At 35.6% G+C, this 14340-nt stretch overlaps 2 protein-coding genes across 2 annotated transcripts; both read right to left on the minus strand.

Moving 5' to 3' along the window:
- Positions 1-169: 169 nt before the first annotated feature.
- On the minus strand, positions 170-3025 carry LOC120005489. The gene is made up of 3 exons (XM_038855131.1): positions 2821-3025; positions 2567-2737; positions 170-595 (listed from the first exon to the last, which is right to left on the minus strand). Exons 1-3 carry the CDS (start codon positions 2958-2960, stop codon positions 352-354), a joined length of 555 nt encoding a protein of 184 aa, XP_038711059.1. The 5' UTR covers positions 2961-3025; the 3' UTR covers positions 170-351.
- A 1003-nt stretch (positions 3026-4028) lies between these two features.
- Positions 4029-10075, minus strand: LOC120005526 (plasma membrane ATPase 4). The gene is made up of 16 exons (XM_038855196.1): positions 9833-10075; positions 8884-9003; positions 8540-8776; positions 7248-8009; positions 7020-7142; positions 6814-6918; positions 6561-6705; positions 6307-6471; positions 5953-6191; positions 5829-5861; positions 5658-5739; positions 5394-5554; positions 5132-5305; positions 4829-5011; positions 4551-4732; positions 4029-4448 (listed from the first exon to the last, which is right to left on the minus strand). Exons 1-16 carry the CDS (start codon positions 9887-9889, stop codon positions 4352-4354), a joined length of 2865 nt encoding a protein of 954 aa, XP_038711124.1. The 5' UTR covers positions 9890-10075; the 3' UTR covers positions 4029-4351.
- Between the last annotated feature and the right edge of the window lie 4265 nt (positions 10076-14340).

Here is a 14340-nt window from a genome sequence, read left to right on the forward strand (position 1 = left end):
GCTAAGTAACTGCCCTTTTAACATTAACACTAGTATTAATCTTCATAATCCCTTGATTCTATGGATCTCTCCAAATTTTTGTCTCCAACATCTGCAACGCTATTAAATAACAGAAACAGAACCCAGTGCAACAGGCTCTTTCAGTATTCTCATCGTTACACCAAGTCACTTCCATGCCCAACAAACCCACTTCGAAAATACTTCTTAATACACAATTACAATAATGTGATCATTAAGGTTCGAGTGATTACACAGTTACAGTACACGATACAAACACTGAGTAGGTGATTTTCTCAGAATTGCATATATGTAACTTCACTTTACATTTGAGTATTGAAGGTGGGTATGATTCTAGTATTCGTCTTCATCATCTCTTGATTCTGTGAATCTCCTCACAACGGCAGCAAAGGCGCCGAGCAAAATAAACAGAAAAAAGACGTCAAATCCACCTCCGATACCTACTGCGACGCTGGGACCTGGTGCAAAGAATGAAAATGGTGACCATCCCCATCCACCATAAAATGGTACACCGTAACCATACCCGTAACCACCAACTAAAGGAGGAGCCACCGGTGGGTTGACATATATGTTGGTCCTGTCGAATCAGAAATGGGAATACATTAACTATACACAATCAGCATATTTTGCTTGAATAATTCACTAAGACAAAAAAAAATCCTTAGAAAGGGTACTGAAAGGAATGAGAATTGAGTCATCAAATTCCACAATGAAATTCTAAGTAATATAACACATTCAACTTCTTATGATGGTAACGGATTTCTTTGGATATTTCTCAACCAATACAATACAGAAGTAAAAGATAAAATGACAGGGAAATACAGCAGTATATGTTGGTAATTGATAACTTTAACTGGAGAATTATATATGAGTGCTTCTATGTTCCTACTTGCTGCTTAGAAAATTTCCTACCACAGATCATACAGTGCCCAATATTTACTAAGAAGGACAACGACATTTCGAATGAATCTTCAAAATAATCAGAAGTTATCGAAAGAACAAAGAGAGCGGGGGGGAAACCAAGAAAAAGCTTTCCCTTGCCGAAGTTCAATGGAAGCAGGAAAAAGAAAATAAACGTTTAGTTACCCAAGCTATACATGCCCAAAATAATTAGATTGATCTCCAAAAAATAGGAACCCAATTATCTTAAGCTCCCTTTACTTCCATAGATAACCACAAGTAGAACAGGATATCTTTACAAAATCAAATTCTCGTGCACAGATTCAAGGGAAGAGTACACTCCTGATGTAGAAGAGTGAAACCTATCCTTCAAGACAAAATGTCTATCAACCACCTTAGTACAACAAAAACTCTTTTCAACATTCATTCTTGAAATTGGCCCACTTTGTGATTGCTGCTCACTTAAAAGGGCACAATACGGGTACATGCAAGATTTCTTGAGACCGTATTGGCTTAACAATTATGTTTATGTTTTAAGAAGAAAATAATTTTAAAATAGACAACACTTTTATGATGGGCTATATGTCCTCGAAGGCCTTGCCATCCATCCTAGCAAAATATATAATCTTTATATGAGTATTAGTGATAAGGAATTCTTGCATTGACACTAATTCAGATTCATTGAAATTTTTGGTACCTTTATCAACTTGTTTTCCAATGCCGAAGGTCTCAGTGATTGCTGACTCAATATCATGTAGTATAAAGAATCTATCACCTGATCAAGGTTCTTTAATAGCAATCATCCAAATTTGGCAAAGTCTGTGAAGGATTAGCTGCTACACAAGTCTATTAATTAACTTTTATCCGTTAAATGATTAGTGACCTTGGCTAGCATCTTTTAGCAAGAAGAGAGGCTCCAGGACAGATATACACAACTCAAAGCCAATAGAAGAATCTGCAACTTATGATTTCAGATCAAGGGAAGTGGCTTTCGATAAAGAAAACGAAACCTGCAACATAACCAGTGTATAAAGAAATTGCACCAGAGGAGCTGAAGACATAATCCTCATTGTATGCAGCCGGTTTCTAAGGACAAAGGCAGGCAGATCACATACCCCATCTCCATATCCATAAACCCAAGTGCCTCGCTGTGATTGTAACTCCTATTCCCTAATGTGGCATAGACATACAGTACTTACAGGAAGGTGATGCTTCAAGCTTTGATTTTTCTGCACAAGCCCAGCTCTCAAAACTCATGCGCATGATAATTGTTATTAAGGAGAGGCTACAAGTCTATCTTTAAGGGATCATTTTTTGCTACACATTATCTTAATAACTTGAAATGACTTCAACTCCTCACTTCAAGATAAATGCGTGCACTGATGAATGATGATTGATTAAAAGAGAACATAAAAAAAACACAAAACCACAAGAAAACCCAGCAAAAAATAAATAAAACAGAAGAATGTCAGTATTTAGAAGATCAACGTCTAAATCAACAGCACCATTAAACATGTTCCAGTTCAAAACCCATGAGACCATTATCTCTTAGCAATTAATTAAGCTCATAGACATCTAATTAATTCTAGGGGTTTCAAAGCAAAAGCCCCAATTCAAATCACAAAGGCAATATACCTCCAAAAATTACCTGGAATTATTATTAATTCTGGGTGATGGTCTAGGACCTGATGGACGGAAGGCCTGCCCACCAACTCTACCACCAGACTTAGCAGCAGATGCACCACCAACTGAACCCAGAGTCAACACTCCAGCAGCTAGTGTCACTATAGCTAGTTTTGCCAACTGATTCTCATTCTTCCTGCCAAATTCAATAACCCCATAAATAATCTGTTCATTCTGTCACAAAAGCTTGTCAACAGAATCATGTAGACATGTAGTTACCTGCAAGAGTCTTGGTGGTCATCAGGTGAGTGTCTGCATTTGATAAAGGAGACAGAACAAGGAATTCTTGATTTGGGTTTGTGGGTATGAGTAGTGAGGGCGTTGGTTAGAAAGGTTTGCTGAGATGATGCCATGGACATGTTGGTTTGATTCTTGTAGAAGCACTCCAATGCACTCCCCTGTTTCTCTGAGATTTTTCAGTGTACTGAAAATTATGTTTCTCCATTAAATGGTGCAAAGTTTGCCACGTGGCGAAATAAAAAGGTCTGGAAGAAATTTGAAAGAACCACCATTCTTTGATTTTGGTGTGTTTTTGTCCCTAAAAAGTAACTAAAAACCATAAATTAATGTTCTTTTATCTTCTTTTTGATATTATATATATATATATATATATATATATATATATATATATTATTTTTTTTAAATATTCTTTTCTCTTCTTTTTTAGTTTTAGTTTTATATTTATATTGACTTTGAAAAATATATTAATGTTCTTTTTTAGTATTAGAAAAGGATTCCTCCTCCTGAAATTTGTATTACAAGAGAAATTTTGATTGAGAGAAACTTTAAAGAGAGAAAGGAGGCGGCTAGGATTTGGTGAATAATAATTAGAAACAATTGTTTAAGAAATATGTATGACATAATATTAGTGTAATTAGTTTTCTCTTCTCCTCTTCATTATCGTATATAATTCTTGCTTCTTTTTCTTTTTAAGAGAAGTCTTTGTTAATAATTTGTTGGTGTGTATGTATACCTCAATAAAATATTTATAGGGTTTAGTAGAAAAAGTAATGATTTTATAAATTTTCAGCACTAAAAATATAGTTTATGTTAAACTGTTTAAATTAGTTTAATTATTTAAAGGAGATAAAATACAAAAGGAAATTTTTTTTGTTAACTTTGAGTATTGAAAATAATTTTTTTAGTCATATAATATATTAAATTTTTTTTAATTAAGAATAACGTCATACAAGTCTTTCTTTTGTACATCCAATATGGACTCAAAACTCGGATTGTCAAGTCCGCACGCACTGAAGGTTGGACAACATGGTAGGTTGGGCAAAATTCCAACGCGTGACAGTCTCCGTATTAAACTCACTACATGTTTAGGGACACTTGACAATTGTTTAAACACTAAAAAAATGACTCATGATATGCACTATACATATGCCTATATGCAGAAATGGTCGATGAAGAACCACAAAACAAGAGCTAGAATGATGACTTCAAAATAAAATTGTCTGCAATTTTGGAATGTCATCGATATAAGAACAAGTGCACTACATTGCTCTGTTCACCAGAGCAACAAGTAGGCAAGGCAAGCACACTAGTTAGAACACTTCCAAATACATAACAAAACACAAAACACAACAAAGCAGACTAGAGAAAAAACATGTTCCACCTCGTTAGAAATACTCTCTCTCTCTCTATTCCTCTCCTGTTGTTCTTTTGGGCTGTATCTAGGGGGTCTTGATTCGTGTACACCATTGGAACGCAGCCCTTACCCGCTCGAGAAATGCTCTCGAGCTTTCTATAATGTGTAGTGCTGCTGGATGTTATCAATGTCCAGACCTTTGAGCTTCACCACTGACTCAACATGCCCCTTGAGGGTGTTAAGCTCCCGAAGCCTACAATTACGTAGTGGTTAAAATAAATTATTCCTCAAAATCTTAAGGAAACTGGGGTAATCATTTTCTCTAATGCTAAAAAGAATAAATCCAATTACATACCTTGCAACTTCTGCTCGTCGTTTAGCCTGCTCGGCGATCTCAGACAACTCTCTGTAGCTGCTCCTTTCAGGGAAGATATTAGACGGTTCTGGTGGTTGAAGCCCGTGAAGAGTCCTCTGAGCAAGAGCCCATTGAGCCTCCCTCTCCTCTTTTCCATAGTCTTTCTTAGTTGTGAAGGCAGTCTGTGGGATGATGAGGAAGGTACACCACATTTGAGTTCTAGCGATTTATTTCAGTTTCAAGATGGATTATGTAAAAGAGGATGTATTTATGCATACCTTATTCTCCAGCAAGTTGAGCCAGGCCTTCCCGCTGAGGATGTACCGGGTGGCAAACTTGATTATGTCGAGTGGGAAGTAGAAGACGATGCTGTAAAGCCATATGACGCCAGCCCATCCCCAACCAATTCCTTTAACCCTTGCAAAGCCCCAGTTGGCATATACGGCGATTATAGTCGCAATCTAAACAAGATCAAAGCCAGTTAGCTTTTCTATGCCATAACTTCTTCACTCCTATTAAGTTACATCAACAAGAGGTTTTTCAGGCCAAAGCAGAAAAAGAATGTGCATAAAGACCCTTACCAATTGTGCAGCCATGAAGGCACCCATTAATAGCATTCCAGGGCGCTCAACAAAGGACCAGCTCCTTGATCGAGTCACAAAAATAAGAGCCTGACTCACAATACTAACTTGCAGATACAAAGCGGACGTCATTTCATCCTCACTATCTCTGATACTTCTTACACCAAATTTGTCCTGTGAATAAAAATTAATTTGAAGTAAAACACTGGTATTGGATACTTCAGTAAATTACAAGCCATTAAAACAAAATCAAATCGCTTACTGTAAAGAAGTCAGTTTTATGCATTCCCCAGAAGAATATGACGGTCATCAATGCCAAGTAACCACCAAGTGCAACTCCAGTAGCGAAAATTTCTTTTAGTTTCCAGCTATCAGGCAATGGAGATGGCTTCACTCGATCCTTTGAGATAGTCATAATTGTTCCTAATCATTGCAATAAAGCATTGATGATTAAAATTAGCAACTTTATGGTCAACCGAGTCTAGATCATTTCAGACTGCAGGCTTGTTTCCTTAGGTATACTCACCGTCATTTAGGATGGCAATAATCAAAACCATGAATGGGGAAAAGTCAAATTTCCATATCAGAGCGATAAACATGAAGCCAAACTGCAAGTTCAACAGAGAGAATATATTAATCAATTTCCATCATTTATTTTAAGCAATTGCACATGAGAAATCAGTCAATGTACACTTACCACAATACGGATTGTGATGGAGACAGCGTAAATCTGCAAACGAAAAAATCAGGGTGATGATAAAGTATTGCATCAAAGAAAATCGAGAATTTGAGGGTTGGGAAGAAGGTGCAGAGTAACTAACAGTATAATTCTTCATTCTCTGAAATATAGCCCTGCTAGTTAGCACTGCACTGATGATGACACTCAGACCAGGTTCTGTTAGAACAATGTCAGAGGCACCTCTTGCAGCATCTGTAGCATCAGCCACAGCAATTCCAATATCTGCCTTCTTTAGAGCAGGTGCATCGTTGACACCATCTCCAGTCATTCCAACAATATGTTTCCTTTCCTGCAACTTCTTGACAATTTCGTATTTATGCTCTGTACAGTAAGAACAAAATATAGGCATTAGACTAGGAAATCTTTCCAGCTCAAGCTGTAAAAACAAATTCACAATTGCTCATATCTGACTATCCAACATCCTACACGAACCCACCAGGAAACACGCCAGCAAACCCATCTGCTTTCTCAATCAACTCTTCCACAGGCAGAGCAGCTATGCTGGCATCCTTGTCCTGACCAAGCAAGGAAGCAGATGGATACATGTTTGTTCCCATTCCTAAACGTCGGCCAGTCTCCTTAGCAATAGCAAGTTGATCACCTGGAAATTAGACAATAGTGAAGTAAGAAAAAAACCAACAACAGTTTCTTTTTTATGAGATATTAAAAAAATAATAACAATTAAATTACCCGTGATCATCTTGACATTAACACCAAGATTAAGTGCTCTGCGGATTGTTTCTGCACTGTCGTGCCTAGGGGGATCAAAGAGGGGTAATAAGCCCACAAACTCCCATGCAGCACCAGGGCTTTCCTTGCTTTTCTCTGGCACCACCTGCAAAGTGTTAACAAAAGCAATCATAAGAAGATGTTGTTACATCAGAACAAAAAGCAAAAGAAAATGGCACGACATAAAAGCTAGTAATTGTATTAGTGATTAAACCTGTCTAGCAACAGCCAATGAACGGAGCCCGCGTTCTGCATACTTATCAATGATACTATGAACCTTCCTTTTAACATCTTCCTTGCAGTTGCAAAGTGCAACGATCTATAGAGACAAATAAATTATCAGAGAAGTGGATGAAGTAGACCATCCAATGTTATCATTCCATATATGAGATCAGCGGATATTAAGTGTTGCAAAATCACCTGCTCAGGGGCTCCTTTACTTGCTCGGTGCCAGTTGCCATCGGAGTCAATGTAAGTCAATGCAGTCCTTTTGTCAACAGGATTGAATGGCAAGAAGTGAACCTCTCTAATGCCAGCCCTTGCCTACATAAAAATACATGCACTTTTGAAATAAGCACCTAATCTGCAAATTTCCTCTTCAATCTCAATTAAAAACAAACTAGAAAGCACAGGAAAAATGTGTTATACCTCCTTTGGGTCGGCAAGCATACCAACCATGGCAGCATCAATGGCATCTTGATTTTCTGTCCTGGAAGATCTGGCAGCAAGCAGAACCACATGATCTTTTTCAACACCTTTTGCAAACACCTCTACCAAATTTTTGTCAACGCTAAGCTTGTTAAGGGTCAGTGTCCCAGTTTTGTCACTGCATAGGACATCCATCCCAGCCATTTCTTCAATGGCAGTCATACGCTTGGTGATGGCACCCTGCTGAGATAGTCTATGAGAACCAATAGCCATTGTTACGGACAAAACAGTGGGCATAGCAATTGGAATGCCTCCAATCAAGAGCACCAAGAGATTGTCAATCCCATCCCTATACTTGCGTTGCTGAATCGGGTACATAACTATGATCTCAACAACCATACCAATCGCAATCGAACAAATACAGAAGTTCCCAATTGCAGTGAGAACCTTTTGGAAGTGCCCAACTTGGTTGGTACTATCAACAAGGTGTGCAGCCTTTCCAAAGAAGGTGTGAACACCAGTGGCAATAACAATGGCTTCAATTTCACCTTGTTTGCAAGTTGAACCTGAGAAAACTTCATCACCGGGATTCCTGGTGACAGGTAGTGACTCCCCAGTGAGAGCAGATTGATCAATCTTCAAGGGGTCACCCTCAAGAAGACGTGCATCCGCAGGGATGATATCTCCCAATTTAACACTAATGATGTCACCCGGAACCAGAATTGCAGCATCCTGCTCGCTCCACTTGCCATCCCTAAGCACCTGTACACCACCAGGATATAGGAGATGAAGTCATGAGTACATGACATCTCAATCACAACTACATCTAGGACTCATGAAAAATTCCTAATTTCTTACATATGGAACATTACCTCTCCACATATTAGGTGTGGGTAAGTCTGAGTGCATACATCTTATCTATCACAGAGCCCGCCCACAACGGGAACCTTGTGCATGGGAGTTGTTTTAAAAAAAATTGAACATTGCTTCTACCGCAGCAAGAACAAAAGAAATAACAGAGTAAATTTGTTTCCTTATGATATTATAAAAATGCTTAACAAACAGGATCTCTGCTAATAAGACAAGGGAAACAATCTAAATGACATGGCACCTGTCCATTAGTTATTAGCTAGCATCTAATCCTTGCTTTATCAATACCATGTTAGACAACACCCCCAAGAACCCAACTTAAAGTTGTTTAAACATGAATTGAGTTACTCCAATCAACTTCAAACTAAATTATGCAAGTCATTTTCTATGCCTAGTCAATCAAATCAACTTTAATAAATTACCTTTGTTTTAGGTGCAAGACCAGCCATAAGGGCAGCAGCAGCATTTCCAGCATTGTTTTCTTCAATGAAACTGATGGTGGAGTTGATGACAAGCAAACAAACAATACCAACAAAATCTTGCCAATCTGGGGGCCTCCCACCTCCATTGGCCAAAGCAATAGCCATAATAGCTGCAGCTTCCATGACCCATGACAAGGGATTCCACATGAACCCCAAGAACTTGAGAACCTTGCTTTCCTGATCATCAAAACCAATATTGAAAATAATTGAGTTTCTTCTCATCACATGCCACTCACTGTTATTCTAAACAAATAAAGCATCATTTTTTTCAATGAGCAAAGTACCTTCTTCTCTTCTAGCTTGTTGGGACCAAAGATTTGAAGCCTGTTGGCTCCTTCCTCTGAGGATAAACCCTCTTTTGTGCATTTCAGCTGCTCAAACACTTCATCAACTGGAATTCGTTCCTAGAAAAAAAAAACCAAAAAAAATTAAAAAAACTGATCAATAATTGATCATCAAATTTCAATAGAACATGTTTCTGGGTTCCAAAAGCCATAGACCGAGTTGGACAGAGTTGACTCGCAACTAACTCGGCCAATCACAGAAAGCGTTGACTTAAAACCCGTAACAAGACCCAAAAAGTGCTCATCATGTCAGGTCCGCCACTTTCTCGACACGTTATTGGTTCTCGTAGTCTTCACGGGGGCACGATTCCCGATGGAAAGAAAATGTAGGGGTATGATTGAAAGGTCGAAAGAAAATTCAGGGGTGAAAAGGACAAATCGTTGGAAATGGATAAATCCAAGAAAAATAGTGATCCCAGTGTCCTACGCCGTTTATTATGAACTCACTGGCGAATTGGCGATTCCAAAAAATATATAAAATACAAATTTTCCGAGAAACTATTGAAAAGAAACAAAAATATAATTAAAAATTCTCCGTTACTTTCAAGTACCACGGAAAAGTACCAAAATTTATTCACGCAGAAAGAGAGAGAGGGGTACAGAGAGACGTCTATGCATATAGAGAGAGAATTAGTTATATAATTGAAATATATACAGGCAAGATTTGTTTGGGAGCCGAGAAAATGAAAAGGAAAAGAATTGAAATCTCTTAACAAGTTGGGTTTCAATCGTTTGACTCAAGTTCAAAGCTTTAGCATCAATGGATTATGTCTCCTATATCAAACCCAGAAAGTATATGAACAAAAGGACAAAAAAAAACAAATTATATATAAAGCAAAACCGATGTAGATCTCAATAATTAACAAATCGTGAAAGAAGAAAAAAATACCAGATCAACAGTTTCGTTCTTGATCTGCTCAAGACTGATTGCTTCCTTGTCCCCCATATTTGCGCCGACGAAACCCAGACGATTGAAACACCAGATTCAATCAAGAACAAGGAATAGAGAGGAAGAGGAAGAAGCTAATTGGTCATTGAATGAGAAATTCTGTATCCCAAGAAACAGAGAGAGAGAGAACTTAAGTGCTGTGTGTGTATTTGGTTCGCAGTAGCGTCTCCTTTTTATTTGCTTCTCTGCAGTCTGTCTTGTGTATTAGACCCGCCGTTTACCGCCTCCCACTACCATTTTGCCACCAATTGGGCCGGGGCCCACGATCTCTCTTTCTTTCCCTACTATACTATAGTTCTTTTTCTTTGTCCAATAATTCCAACATGCAGCACTAAGTTAAAATGCAAACCTATATTTTCGCAATTGATTTGGAACACGTAAAACCTAAACTAATAAACCCATTTATGTCTAATTCATTGACACCCTTAAAAAATATTCGTATTTTAGGTGCGTATTTTTAGTGCGCGTAATATAATTCATTTTTCTTTCTCTATCTCTTCTTATTTCTTTTCTTATTTTTTTGGAGTAGAGATATTGCCTTGGGTTCAAAGTACAAACTTTCCACTGCCCCAACTCTTTTTTCTTTTTATAATTTTTACAACTCCTAATTAACTGTAGTATTGGTTGTTTGTACCTTTTCTATTTTGGGAAATTATTAATTGTCATTATGCGTTTTTTTATAGGGGTAGGTGGGAATTATCTAATACATTATAGATGGTTTTGACAGTGTTTATTTTTTTTATTTTTTTATTTTTTGAAGATTATTATAAAATAATTAGCAGCAGAAGGTCGAAAGAAGGAATACCGTTTTCTATCACCAATAATTGCGAAATTTTTTTATTATGTAAGTCAATGCCTCAATGGAGCATCCAAAGACGAGAAAACAAAGGAAAATTTAAAGAAAAATCAGGGAAAAAATCATTTTAAACTCATTCTAATCGTCAAAATATAATGTAATTAAGTATTAATTACTAAGGGTGTTCACAAATCAACCCATTTTGTATTATACCGCCGGTTTGCGTTTCGGTTTGATGCAATTTAAAGGTTTAATCTCGATTTTGGTAGGGTTTCTTTTTTTCATGTGCAATATTATGTTACAAAAATACCGGTGTAGCCGTCAATTCTCGGTTTTCGAGGTCGATTTGCGGAACGATTTGATATTAAAAAATGTTAATTACCGAGTGTGTCCTTCAAAGCCTAATTAGAAGAGCGGCAGAAGTGGTTCGTTCACAACATCTGTAGATAAATAAAGGCATTAAGCACTTATAAGCCCTCCTATTACATCTCGTGTGGATTTTAAGTCCTCCTATTTTTTCCGATCAACATTAAGCCCTCCTACTACATCTCAGGTGAACTTTAAACCCTTTTTATTTTTATCGATCAACATTATGCCCTCATACTATTATGTTTGGATTAAATAACACGTTTTTGTAAATCAAATAATCTTATTTAATAAAATTCATTAAAATTAGATTTTTTTAACTATTCTTATCTTTTAGTGAGATATCAATGGTTTTCTATTTATTTTTTCATTTTTACCCTCATTTTCTCTTCATTGATAGTTTTTTCTCCTATTTTTTACATAAATAAAAAAATTAAAAATCATACATAAAGTATAACATCATGCTGAACTTTAAAAATATAAATATTTTTATACTTTGTAAATTAAATTTAAAAACGATAACTTTAATGATTTATGTCATAAATAAAAACATACAAGTGGTCACACATGGGTAGGTCTTTCATCTTACCCAAAAAAAAGAAAAAAAAATATAAATAAATAAATACTTTTCAAAATTTGAGATTGACTTTAATTTTCTTTGTGGGTCCATTAATAATATTAAGTCGTTGCACATGGACCGACAAAAAACCATATTTTATTGTATTTTTTATATATTAATTAAAATAGTAAGAAACTAATTCATTGTATAAGGGAGATCAGGTCATCTCTGACCGTTGGATTCCTTTAAAGGTTTTTTTTCCATAATATAATTATTAGGGATAGTCAAAATGGAAATGCCAAATTGAAATTTATGTGGTATATATAAGGCTAATGAGCACATGTTCCGGCTAATTTGTTGACTCCTCCCTTCTTTGACTTCTCTACCTAAGAGAGAAGAAAAAATAAATTACCTCAATAATAGGGAATAAAAAAAAGACTACAAGAGCACAATAGCTTTCAATTAATGAATGAATGTAGAAATTAACAAGAGGCGGAGAAGCTATTTCAATTAACTAATTTATGGGGTTCACGGAAGGAACATCAAATATCCCCGTATCTTTCTTGAGAATAGACATCCTTGGTAGACGGTGACGTATTAGGGTGGTTGAAGTGAAGAAAGTCTTAACGATAATGAAAGGTGTGAAAATGCATAAGAGATATAGGAATATTGTTAAATAAGTTATTTAATCAAATTATTAATACTCGTAAGATACTTGATGAATAGATAAGAAGCACTATGGTCCCTAAATAAAAGAATAAGTATTTTGATTTTATGCCAGGACAATCCACAAAAGAGGTGATATTTTTTTATACACGGCTCGAGTAGGCGGAGCCACAAACCTCTGCAGTGCAAGTTTGGCGAGCTCAAATTAGTATGAGATGGTGTTGGGCAGACAATATCCCTCTGTCTATATGTAATTTGTATATAGTATTTAATTTATTTCCCCATTAAGACTTTATTCAATATTTTTCGTTTTTAAAATAGTTAAAAATTAAAACATATATATACATGTGTGTGGGTGTGTGTGTATAACTTACTCAAAGTTGTAAGGCCTTGTCTTTTCATAAGTTCCAAATGATAAGAAATTTGACTGCTAGCCTTTTGAAGGAGTTGTACCCTTTCAAGCAGTATTGGTTTCATTTAAAAAGAAAACATACATACATATATATATATATATATATATATATATATGAATTCTCACCAACTATATGCACCAAGTCAAAGTGGTAAAACTTTGGCTTTCCAAAAGTTTCAAAAGAAATGGGGATTTGATTGCGAACCGTACCATTTGAAGCAGTACTAAGGTTTCATTCCAAAAAATAAAATAAAATATTATTTAATCAGACTCTCTAACGTTTGGTGGGGTAATAAGATAACACAATTATTATAAATTTAGCACACTGATCGAGACTTTGTTTGGCATGCATGCTGGATTAATTAGACAATATTAGTTCGAAATGATTTAATTGAAATTATATTGTGTTTAGTGCTTGTGAGACAATATTATATTAAACTTTACAGTTTATAAAATTTATTAAAAAAATCATGAAATGCAAATTCAGTGATAAAATATTTATAAAATCAAATAAATCGTTGAACATCAAATATATAACATAATAATAATAATAATACACTATAGTCCCAAAAAGGTGGAATTATCTTTATAATGAAATTGGACTATCAACTAAATTTAAAATTCTTTTTATCCCATTTCTGAAATGCAGAGGAAAAAAAATAGAATTGAACTATTTTAGTCCAATTCCCTATAGAGATGCGTACGGTCCGTACGCATCTCTATAGGGAATTTTACATGCCACAGTGTATATCTAATTTGGAGGGTGCTGTTGGAGTATATATATATATATATATATAGAAATTCTCTTATTTACATATAATTTACGCACATAAAATACGCACCACTTTTTAAGGCTGTGGATGAGTGAAATGACAAGTGGAGCTCACTGCTTTGGGTCTCACATGTTTCAAATCAACGGTGAAAACATAGGTGCGTATTTTAAGTGCGTAAATTAGGTGTGCATAGAATAATTCTTATATATATATATATAGGGATTCTCAAATGCGGGATCCCACACTTTATTTAAAGTGCGGGATCCATCTAACACCATTCACGCGTGAGCCCCATCACATGTGGGGAGTGTCCAGCGATGATTTTTTTTGTGTTTGTGTTTTTTAGTATTTTTTCTTATTTTTTTTAGTCGTATCGGTTGTACTCCATCTTTGTGATGATCCGAGTATCTATAGATCTCAATTACCTAATTTATGGATAACTTAATACAATCAAGTTTATTAATTTTTTTAAAAAAAGAAAATAAATTAATATATAGTTGGCAAGTATGACTTTTGGTTCGAGAATAGAAAGAAAAAAAAGAAAGTATTGACTTTTGTGGCATGAAACTATGAATATTATAGCCGCCTTCATGTGTGAGCTACACACCAACCAGTCAACCACCCAATTTGAGGTCCAAACTTCCAAATTCCAATAATACATCATATATATCGAAAAAAAATCAAGAAAAAAAAAACACAATTGATTGAAAAATATTCAATATTTGGAATTTAATGATGTCTTTTTTTTTTTTCTCACGAACAATTTTTTTTTTTCCCTTTCATATCACAAAGGATGAATTTAAGACCCACATGTAAGAACTTATTTAATTTTTATAATCATTATTTTCTACATATTTTGTTTAATATTTGATGTTC

Source organism: Tripterygium wilfordii, chromosome 9 (assembly GCF_013401445.1).
Source record: "Tripterygium wilfordii isolate XIE 37 chromosome 9, ASM1340144v1, whole genome shotgun sequence".
NCBI lineage: Eukaryota > Viridiplantae > Streptophyta > Magnoliopsida > Celastrales > Celastraceae > Tripterygium > Tripterygium wilfordii.